The sequence below is a fragment of the Ostrea edulis genome, chromosome 6 (assembly GCF_947568905.1).
Source record: "Ostrea edulis chromosome 6, xbOstEdul1.1, whole genome shotgun sequence".
In the NCBI taxonomy this organism is placed as follows: Eukaryota; Metazoa; Mollusca; class Bivalvia; order Ostreida; family Ostreidae; genus Ostrea; species Ostrea edulis.
Window position 1 is genome coordinate 79,563,312 of NC_079169.1, and position 12,511 is coordinate 79,575,822.

The window sequence follows — 12,511 nt, forward strand, 5'->3', positions numbered from 1 at the left end:
GAATAGTTTATAATGCAAGGTGAAGATAACAAACAGTGATCAATCTCATAACTCCTACAAGCAATACAAAATAGATAAAGACACATCAGAGGTGGGATCAGGTGCCTAGGAGGAGTAAGCATCCCCAGTTGACCGGTCACACCCGCCGTGAGCCCCATATCCTGATCAGGTAAACGGAGTTATCCGCAGTCAAAATCAGTGTGCCAAGAACGGCTTAACAATCGGTATGAAACACGTCAGACAGCATTTGACCCAATAATATATGACATTGTATGAATATGGATGTATGAAAGATGAAGATAACTGATCAATCTCATAACTCCTATAAGCAATACGAAACAGAGAGTTGGGCAAACACGGACCCCTTGACACACTAGAGGTGGGACCAGGTGCCTAGGAGGAGTAAGCATCCCCTGTCGACCGGAAGCACATGTACTTATAGCATATGTGACATAAGTAATGTGTAAACTTGTATAGTTAATATCACTGAATAATTTTCTTTAACATTGTACGAATATTTTTCTGAAGTTATTTCAAATACCGCATTGATAACAAAGTGGATATGGTACTTCAACGGTGTTAGGGATTTAGATTTACTAGTAGTTTTAAGAAATTATTCAGTATATTTTTATGTCACAAGCGTTAGGAATTCTTAGCATAACTGCACCAGTTATGGCGAATTCAAAGTATTATAATGGGAGGTTTGATTATAATGAATCATTGCTATTAAAAAGACACAAATAAGCCATTCTAAACTTGTTGCTATTTGGCTTCAAATCATAAATGGTTTTCTGGGATATGGCTTTTAGCATTTCAAAAGAACTTTAAAATGAAAATCTACCAACTCCATACACTGGAACTGTGAAGCGAAAGCACCTTGTGACTTAGTAAGTGTGCCATACTTTTGATGAACAGCACTACAATAATGTATCTAGGCTCTAAAACAGCTTATTCATACTACTTTTGCATTGTTGTGAATGATTAACCACTTTAGCTTTGATAAAATTACCATATTATGTAAATCCACAAACTTTAGGCGGTTTCTCAAATTTGGGGACGGGGATAACATATTGCTGTTTTACAGCCTAATAGACTATGCTACACAAGCATACTCTATTACCATTAAACAGAGGAGTAAATCAGAAAACTTTTGATGTGTATAGTATATACAACTTTGTTCATGAATGGGTCTGTCAGATGCAAGAATGAGGGTATGCAGAACGAAAAATGCAGACGTTTTTGACAATTTTAGTCCATATTTCTTTCATTATTAAAAAAACTTGCACAGTATTAGCATATAAAAGGCATTATTATATACTTTCAATTTCATATCTTCTTTTTTCTTTAAAAGTTTGCGGGCATATATCACACGATATATGCCCGGAAACATTCCGGCCCGCAAACATTACGTCACAATCAAATTTCTACGCCGTTAATTTTCAAATTTTTCGTGTTTTTCATCTTTTACTTAGTTAAACCGATAAAGTTATTGTTAAAAATAAAATTATTGTTAGTTTCTAAATGAAATTGAAAGTATATAATAAAAAGGTTATAGACTTTGTATGGGAAATATGACGACCTCGTTTTTTGTCGCGAACGGACCTCGCAAGCTCGGTCCGTCTACGCGCCAAAAACTCGGTCGTCATATTTTCCCATACAAAGTCTATAACCTATAATGGTACAACCTACTGGATCAGGCTGCATGGTTTAGAACCAACTTTGTTTGATTCCCTGCATAAAGTCGGCCATAAATGTACTTTCTACCCCCCCCCCCCCCAAAGAAATTGTGACTTTGTGACAGAAAATCCAAACTTAAGCTAAGTCAAACATATTTTATCAGACTACAACCATCATTTCCATAATCTAGACAAAATTCGGCATCAAATCATATAGGTTGTACTTTGCTCTACCTTAGGTTGGGGTCATCTTAGAATTTGACCTCGTGGCCACTACACTATATTGTTTTTATACGTCTGTCATTATGTTATGGCGCTGTCCGTGTGGCTGGCTGACTGTCCGTCCGTCCGGGGTAATGTTTTCCGGACTTTTTTCCGTAACGGAAATTTGGTCACAATTTCTCCCTCAAGAATTGTGAGAGTGACTTTGCATTTCAGTTTGATTGGTCCATCCTTGACCTACTTTAGGGCTATAAGTAGGTCAGTTTTTCGGACGTTTTTCCATACAGATATATTGGGTTAGAATAGGTCTTCAGTACCCCTTGCTTGTTGTAAGAGGCGACTAAATGGGGCGGTCCTTCGGATGAGACCACGGGATTGTACGAACAGGAGAATAACATACTTGCCGGGGTAACACGAGAAATATTGCTACTAATCATCATTAATGATTAATTAGACAAAGCTTAAAGGGATTTTGAAGCTGTAATTGGTAGAGAAGGCATTCATCAGATGTTTTAAGATTCACCCTAAACATCCATTAATAATTACATGCCCAATGTTTTTGTCTTTTGTATCTTTACAAAATGTAATGATAGCCATTTCTCATTAACGCAGTGCAATTGTAAACAATGCGCCTGTGAATCTTGATTAATATAGTATATCTAATTTAATGGCTGGAAATTCTTGCAAAAATGAAAGTAGAATAATTGTCATGCTTCACGCGGGCATATTTCATGAAAAGCGTGTGCCTTCATGAAGCGTCATAGTTCGTATTCTTGTGTATTTTCAAAATTCCTGAATATATCTCCAGTTTACCGTGATGGACCATCAAATTGAGCGTGTTTGTCTAGTATTGTAGTACTTTTAGGGGCACAGCGCTACCAATGGCGGTCATATCTCCAGTTTACCGTGATGGACCATCAAATTGAGCGTGTTTGTCTAGTATTGTAGTACTTTTAGGGGCACAGCGCTACCAATGGCGGTCATATATGACCGAAAAACAGTAATATTAATACGCGAGCTGACTATCAAGAATACGTGTGTTAACTGAAATAGCCCGTGCAACTCTGCTAGATAAAAAAAAAAAAAAACGAGAAAAAACTAATCCAAATCCAACTGCATAACAGTATCACCTGTGTCAAGTTGAAAATTTCTTATATCATTGACTTTATGAAAGCCATCCTTAATCATCCTATTTGATTTGGCAAGATCTATGTCACTAACGGGGTTATCGCTCTTGTGCCTTAGTTTCTCCAGGGTTTTTAGCAGTTCACAAAGGAAGATGCACTGTACCAAATATAGATTCCTCGTAACAGTTGATAGGTATACATAGATGTTCTCTTTGTTTCTAAGATGAGAGACCACGTGTGGGTTTTGAAAATCGCACACACGAAATAATCATTAGTTTGTTCCAAGTAATATTGGAATAATATAAGTATAAAAATTATCCCATATCATAATCTTATACATCTCTTATTATTTTTAATGTTGTTTGTTGGTCCATTTATTCTGTTCTGTGGTGATTTGTTATACTTTATTTCTGTGAATTTTAACTGCTTGATACGAAAAAAAAGGAAAAGTTAACCAATACTTCTGGTGTCGAAAAGGTTATAGATTTCGACTTTAGCTTTATTAAATGTTGGATGAATTGCGAACTACATTTGTATACGTAAATTTAAGATTTTTTGTAATTGATTTAACATATATAACATCTACATCATTTTCATCATTATTATATGTTATATATTTAATTTCTGCAGTTGTTTCTTCTGAACCAAAAAGGACAGAACTCTTATTTTCTGACTTCGTTCTATAAATTTAAACTGAAATTTTTTATAGAAATCATGAGGACATAATTACTTTGACGAAATTCTATGTGTGCTTTAGCACATGTTCCTTTTTTATTCCTGACAGTAAGAAAGCAAAATAATACGATAAATGAATTTTTGAAAAAAAAAATGCTTTCCTGAAAATTATTTTTATTTTACGTTGTACCCAACTGATTACACGTGTATTTTAAGTGTGTAATGCCCTTTGATTGTGCACGTGAAAAGTGTAGCGGACAAAATAATCAAACTTTTTCAATGATTGTTGGTCAGATGAAGACCTTCATTCCTAATCACAAAGCGTAAAACTCATTAACCGTGACTCAAGTTAATAATTCCTCAAACGAGAATTTGGATCATAAAACATACAAATGAGTAATAAACAAAATTAAGAAAATAAATACGGTAAAACGCATTACTGATAAATTGATTACATGCTTTACAATTTTTTTTTCACAGGAAGCACGCGAGAATTATTACATTTTACAACTATCGGTGTGTTTATAGTGTACATTGTGAAAGAGAACATTCATCATCAGAAGCATACCGTGAAATTGGTTCCGCAGAGACGCAGATGTAGCAGGCGAAATGTAAATATATGTTTTGATGTTTTAGTTTTGTAGAATGGAATCGGTAAATGAACTCATTAGTCTTTTCAAAAATCCTATCATTTATACAGAAAACATGACTATAGTTAAGAGGCATTTGGTGTTCAGTGGATACTTGGGGTTTTGAAAATACTCTCACGAAATCTACACTGACACAGTTGAAACCTTAAAAAAAATATCGTTTATTTCGCTCTTTTCAAAGAGACATCCAGCGTACGTGCAAATCAATTTTACCAAGTTGAATATATATATATATATATATATATATATATATATATATATATATTACAGAAATTAGTATAGAAAAAATCTATCACATGATAAAAAATTAATTCCGAACAATCTTTGTATTTTGAGATTGGAGAAAACTAAGAATATAGTTGGAGTTTGGACATTTTTCCGGGTTTATCAAAAAGAGGTGAGAAACAATTATGTAGCAATATTCCATTATCTCCTGCATATGGTGTTTACATCTCGCAACTGATTCGATACGCAAGAGCTTGTTCTGCTTATGGTCAGTTTTTAAGAGGCTACTGACAAACAAATTGATGGTGCAGGGGTTCCAACAGTCTCGTTTAAAGTCAGCAGTTAGCAAATTATATGGTAGTTATAACGATCTAGTTTTCCAATACAACCTACCATTGGGTCAAATGATGTCTGACTTGTTTCATACCTTGATACAGATTTTTTTTTTTTTTTTTTTTTTTTACTACAAATCATTCCGTTTGCCTGATCAAGATATAGGGCTCACGGCGGGTGTGACCGGTCGACGGAGGATGATTACTCCTCCTAGGCACCTGATCCCACCTATGGTATATCCAGGGGTCCATGTTTGCCCAACTTTTAATTTTGTATTGCTTATAGGAGTTATGAGATTGGTCACTGTTCGTTATCTTCACCTTTCATTAAGACCCGACAAGAATTCTTAAGTTAGCATTTCTTTTTACGAAAATTGTGATTAAACATACACATGTAAAACTGTGGGAAAGTTCTTTGTACGGTGTTGAAATAGACACGTTGTACAAATACATACATATTTTACTCCATACAAACAATTATAGCATTTAATGTTAACAGAAAATGCGACTTTAAAATGTTGATTAAATCTACATGTGATTTCAAATGGTCTTTTTAAGTGCTAGTATGCTGATATGTACAAGTATGTGTACACCAAATCGATTTCAATCATCTAGTCTATACATGGGTGGACATTTTACAGCAGTTCAGCGCAAGTTAATGTTTAATGTCCTTTATCACTTTTATATATACATTGTTTTCTTTTGTATAATGGTGGACACTTCTTTTCCGTTCTGTTTATCGCAACACTGGTCAAAAAAGTTTCTCAGCTATTTTTGAGGCATCTACATGTTTTGATTCCTATTATCAATATTTTGTATCTTCCGGGAATAAGGGTCAGCTTGCATGATGATATGTCCAATGTTTACTAGTCTTCTGACCCCCTATTTATTACATTCCAGTATTTTGTATATTCAACTATATATTTTTATTGCGTAATTTACATAATAAATGACTAGTTTCAATTCAGATGGTGTTGGGTTTTTCCCGCCTCAAACAAAAACAAAGCAAAGTCCACTTGGTAATGTTTCTAACGTCGGAACATAAATGTTTTTCTTTTGAAACAGTACAAGCAAAGTTGATAATTATTCAATGCAAATAATGTGAAAATTGAATACCTTGTACTAGTATGAGTTTTAAAACGCCCAATTAAGCATTTTCCTTCATAAAATTATGCAATATGCCTTTCTCTTTAATCTACATTGCTATTTTAATGGGAAATTATGGATTTCATTACAATAACGATTTTTTTAATTCATTGCCAGTGTCATCTTAACGTTCACCATGCAGCAACGTTAATGAAGTTTTTTTTATTTTAGTTTGGGGGGAAATGAATGATAAGAAAAATATACAATATTCTGAATTTCCTGGCATATTTCGGATAAATCAAAGTTTTAAGAGACAAATAATGCAGATATTGCACTACTTCATTAAAATGTCTTTAGTGGCAAATAGTTCTATGCGAAGCGATGGCAAAGTTTTGGAAATTTTATGGTTATTCTGTTTATCGTGCACGACAGATAAAGCAGCTTTCGCATTAAGACTGTCATCTTGTATCAGTTACCTCTAGAAGAGATCAAAGGTGCCTGCTATCGTTTGTGTGATCGGCAAGAGCGGTGCAAATTGTTAGGGATTATCGCCTAGATAATGATATGGTCAAATTCGTGCTTAAGACAAGATACAAACGAGAGTTTTTGAATCTCCATTTTATTACGAATTGTATTTGCGAAACTTGTATTACAAATACTCTTCTTTAAAATAAAAAAAGTTCTTGTTACATTTTTTTATGCACGACTGAATATTTTGCAATGAAACATTATTATTCTTTTATTAGAAGGTTAAAACTAAATTTTTATTGACAGTGGATGTCCGTGGAAAAAAATCTTTAGAAAAAAGAAGAGTTAAGAGTTTGAAAAAAAAATATTCCAAAGAATTATATTGCCGATTTATTGCTGGGCTCCATATATTGTAGATCTTGATCAAAATTGTACGTGTACAATTTTACATCTTCCATCCAAACATTTTTCATACATCATATTGGTAAAAGGTGACCTATCTATTCTCACAATGTGAGAGTAGATCCTATGATCTCCTGTATTTATATAGCCCCTCCCCGGGAGGATATACGTGTACCATTCTACCTTTCCTAACAAAATTACACTTCGTGATTTTGCAGTGTAGATGTATTGGATATGCAGTATCACCGAGATTCTGCAACTAACGTTTGCTATGGTTTCGGAAAATTTGGCGACTGAAACCGGATACGCTATTAGTTATGTGCCCCAGTCTCATCTTCGCCATCGTGTCACCGTAGGTCAATATTGTTTGGCAGGGCGATATACAACGTAGAACCCTCGAAGGTTACGCCTTCCGAATTCCCAAATCACTTTATTTTCAATTAACCAGAGCCCCGTCTGCAGTAGCATCTTATTATTATAAATGATGACACTTAATTGCTTGTTGTGCCAGAGTTTCATTAATAGGGGATTGATAAGTGGGTATGACCGTGCTAGAGGCTTTATTTGACTATCTCTTGCCGTCACAATGGCTTATACTCAAGATTCGTTTATCATTCCGCCAGTTAAAAGTCTAATGAATGGTTTTATATACTCCGTTACTTGCCTGTTTGCTTCTTTTCAGAGTGCGTTCTTTTCCCCATTTTTTAATCTTTGCGTTTTGATTTTTGGGTTAAAATGAATTTTTTCCTGCAGTTTTTAAAACTATTCAATAATCTGTAACAGTTAATTAAATGATGTTTATATGACATTCTTACATGTAGCTATCACACATTTTTATAAGAAACTATGCATGTATACCCTTACCATCTATGACCTGGTACTTCTTCCATTACTTGTCTATTTATATCTCCTTTTTTTATATTTTTAAATATTTATTGTAGCTCGTGTACCTCAGTATATATATTTTTTGGGGCAAATAGAGTAAATTATTAAGACAAAATCAGTGTCTTGTTCACGAAAGATAACATACGAGTATGACATTTTCTTGAAAGATTTATGTATCAAAAAAATCATAGATGTTTACCTTTTTGTGATATATATGTTTACTACAATACAATCAAATTAGCAAGATGGTTGTTTTATCCAGTATATGTAGCCATTTAGACTAGTGAGGGTCTGTTCTAATTAACTGCATGACTTGTATTTCTGCGGGCATACATAATCGGTTTAACAAGTGCTAAATCTGATGTAAAAATTTTGAAATGTAATTCAAGAACAACGGTACTGTACCCAAGGGCGAAACAGCGTCTTTAGAGATAGGAGATATTGATCGTACTAAATTAACAGTCAAGACATATGTTTTATGTTTATCAACAAAGACACTTGGATGAAAAATAGTCGCTGATGTCAAATGTTAAAAAGACAATTGTATTCCGAGTTGAATTGAGAGTTTTGCCTGGCTTCTTTTTTTTCTGGTGTGTGTGTAGTGGTGGTGGAGGATCTTAGAAATTTTGAGTGTCTTTTCCGAGTGTAATGGGCATTACTGGTTTTCTGTTTAACTGTGGATTACACAATAATGTGTATGTTGATTACACAGTACTGTGTACATTAATTACGATGTAATGACACGTTCATCACCGTTAAACGCCTTTGTTGTGCATGCCTCTCCTTTACTGAATTTTTTTTTTTGACATAGACCAACAAATTGTGAGGATTGACTCATAAAATTGAAATTGAGTCATAAACGGGGTTAGTCAATCGGAAGAGCGGAAATCTACCTCAATATCAATGATTCAAAATATTTTACACCTAATAAAAGTGTCAGTCATATCTCTACCTCGCTATCTATCTTAGCCTAGACAATTATATGTGTGCTAGAGATGTGATGATTTTGAAATACGGAGGCGAAAATTATTATTGCAACAGGTACATGAAAATCAAAACATGCATATGAGGCTAACTCAATAATACCCCCCCCCCCCCCCCCCCCGCGGAAGTTTTAAAGACAACAGACTCAAGCGGATGAATAATTGTTGTCTTAGCCATGTCAAGTCAGGCACGGCTTTTATCGGGTTTTCTCATTTCCACACGTGGTCTAACGATGTTTGTTTTCGTGTGAAATGAACCAAACGTTTTAATGACCAAGCAATCTGTTTGGTTTTAGGAAGTGACTGGCGCGTGTCGCGTGTCTCCTGCAGGACTCCAGACTACCAAAATTCCGAAGATAGCGTCCATCATTAAATCTCGAAAATAGGGGATGGTTTTGTCTCCTTAGCAGATCGACCGTAACGGGAACATGCCGAGATGATGCACACTATACATTTTCCAGGAATTCTTGTAAATATGTAAAATTTAACCATTTCTGTAGATGACACATACACAGCATCATTTCTGAATGTCGGTTTATTTCTTTGCAGGAGATAATGAAGACAGTGACACCACGATCATTTCCTCACTAGATCATCTCCTCACAAGATCATCTCCTCACTAGATCATCTCACAAGATCATCTCCTCACAAGATCATCTCCTCACTAGATCATCTCACAAGATCATCTCCTCACAAGATCATCTCCTCACTAGATCATCTCCTCACAAGATCATCTCCTCACAATACGCGCGCTCACATACCGTCTTTTTACTCTGACCAGCGTTTGTAGCGATGGACACACAGATGAGTATATTTTAAATGTTCACCTGTAGTTTTAGAATATCTTCAAATCGTTTTAGACTTAAATTCATGCGTCTACAGGTCGATTCACACCGAGTTAAGTTATTTGAACCACTTTGCGCACATATTGCAATCATCAACTACAGCTCCATAATAGCCAAAATGAACTGCTATACAATACTTATTTCATTGTCGTACTTGCCGTCGTAATTCTAGAAGCCTCGTCACATCTGAATACTTGTATTGTTTTTCGATACAAGTGCAAATATAAAACGAAGGGAGTTAATTTACATGAGAAAATTCATACGTATGACAATACCCCACCCCCCCCCCCACCCCACCCCCACCCCCCACCCCCAAAAGATCAGAAAGGCTTTATTAATATCTAAACTTCATACGACAGAATTTGAAGAAGGCAAAATATTTTCTGCAATTTCTTTTGGTCCTGTTGTATCTTCCGGTTTAAGTTGTTAATGCATGTAAAGACAACCTCCATTTTGAACGTATTTTCGAAATGTTAAATTAAATTCTGATATGCTAAATGGCAATATATGCTACGTATACATTTAAACCCACTTCGCCTTCAAAATGAACTAGATCCGGATTAAGTTAACCCGTTTTACTTTGGATGTGGGTTAACCTTGTGTAAACATGCTATGAGTTAACATTTTCACTAAAAGTTCGTTTGTTCTCACAGTGCATCTTTTATCTGGTATTCACTATCATACTCAGTGGTTGAATGGCCCCAGTCCTTGAATTCACAGCCACCAACGAAGCAAGAAAATGTTAAACGTCAAGAAACTTGTAACAAGTATGTTCTCTCGAATTGAATCAAAATATACTAAACGCGAAAATTAGCCCTACGAAGATGCAAGAAAGTGAATCCTAAGTACCATGGAAATTAACATGTACATTATACTAGATATTACATTATATTGAGCGATCCATTCTTATGTGGGGGTAAGGCTCTTGTATTGCTGATTATCTTTTGATTCCTAACAAAACTTGAATTGAAAGAGAAAAAAATCAAATTATGTTTATTATTTGAAATATTCCAAATAGTAGTTCGTAATTTTAGGCAGCATCATCCATCTTCATTTGAAAGGCCTTTTGAAAAACAAGACACTTGGGTATTAATGGGCATTTCTCTTATTTCAATGCGCATTCTGGATGGCACTAATCGGTCAATTGTCAGAAAAAATAAAGCCAATAAAGATTATTAAATTTCATAATTGAAATGTGTGTTCACAGAAATCAAATATCATTAATTAATCGATTTTCATATACTCAATATCCTTGGTGTTGATGTAATCTTAATTGCTTTTATATGACCTGATGCGGGAGAAGCCTGATTGGAATTGATAGATTTTCCATTGAGAAACAACACAAAATGGAGATAATTTCGAAAATCGTCATGATACATGTATAGCATTATTTAGGATGCATTAAAAATCATAAAATTCCGTCCGTGACTGTTGCCTTAGATTTTCATCTTGGACATCTTGATGGTCTTTACACTTGACATTTAAACCTTCACTCTGTATCTAAATAAAGGAACTATTCCATAATGAATTGAAAAACACAAATATATTTTAAAGCTTTAATATCTTTATTGATACTAGTACTATTACATTAATCATTTAGTTAATTAACACAAGGTCTAATGCCAATAACTGAGAGTACACCACGCACGAAATACTGAAATAAATAACACAGTACATGTACTGCTGGAGCCAACCAGAGCAGTATGATATACAATAAGTATCTTATTTGCACAATACCAACATGACAAGTAATTGTATACATTTCTAGCTGGTATCCACTCATATAATTTATTTTTTCATATTCATGTATACAATCTCTTCTTCACGTATTTATCACAGCCTCGCTTCGATTCCGTATCTTTTGATTTTCTATGTCATTCTTTCCATATTAGATGATTTTACTTTAAAATGATGTGTTTCACTACTCCACACCCTCCATCGAAACACTGCAGTGATTGTAAAGTCCCTGAGCCATCAGATGAAGTGCTAAAATATTCTTTCCTCCCGAAGATTTCTTGACTTTTGCACGTTTGTTCTGAAACCAGATTTTGATTTGTCCTTCTGAGAGATTCAGTGTCTTTGCCAGCTCTAGTCGGCGCTGTTCTGTGAGATACTGACACTTGTCAAACTCCACTTTCAGTCTCTGAAGCTGATCGTTAGAAAATGCCGTCCTGGGTCTTTTATCGTCCTGTGGTGATTTTTCTTTCTTTCTTACTTTCCTTGATCTTGGACCTGTTATACAGATGACGAAAAATGATAAGAAAGTGTTTACAAATCATTATTCTCTCTATCTATTTATCTATCTTGGATATCTCGTAAGGGAAGAAAACTTATTCAGAATATTAGTGAACTGTATTATAATATCGTTATAATGCAATGAAATGCGTGTTAGGAAATGGGTAAAATAAGCACAGGGGCAATGATAGTAAGATTTATAACATTGACTTACCAGAAGAAGGTCTATCGGAATATCTAGTACAGTAAACCCAGGCGGGGAGAGGGAGCGGCCCCACAGAATTGCTGCCCGGGGATTGGTTTTCATCTTGCTCTTTAGGAGAAGCTCTCTGGCTGTTCGTTTGGCTGAAAGTGTTTTGTTTCTTCCGCATTCCAAATTCAGGTTTCAATATTTCTTCGATGGAGAAATTTGTGAAAGGTCCATTATTCAACGATTCTACGGGATCTCTTTCAACAATACCAGAGTCCGTTTCAATATCGATTTCATTATCTTCCCCATCACTTTGTAATTCGAGTTTTACTTTTACATCCGTCATATTTCAAACAATTTTCTGTGCAAATGACAATATTATTTAAAGATCGTTTCACAATTCTTATATTGACCTTGAATTAGCATTCAAAAAGTATAATGATGTACTCGAAATTCTTAAGTTCTTATGGAAACCAGGCGATGAAAAGGCGGAGTTACAAAAGAAAGTAG

General features: G+C 34.8%; 1 protein-coding gene across 1 annotated transcript; it reads right to left on the bottom strand.

Annotated features, from left to right (window-relative positions):
• Positions 1-11,124: 11,124 nt before the first annotated feature.
• LOC125646755 (homeobox protein engrailed-1-B-like) lies at positions 11,125-12,511 on the bottom strand. The gene is made up of 2 exons (XM_048873277.2): positions 12,026-12,511; positions 11,125-11,808 (listed from the first exon to the last, which is right to left on the bottom strand). Exons 1-2 carry the CDS (start codon positions 12,345-12,347, stop codon positions 11,498-11,500), a joined length of 633 nt encoding a protein of 210 aa, XP_048729234.1. The 5' UTR covers positions 12,348-12,511; the 3' UTR covers positions 11,125-11,497.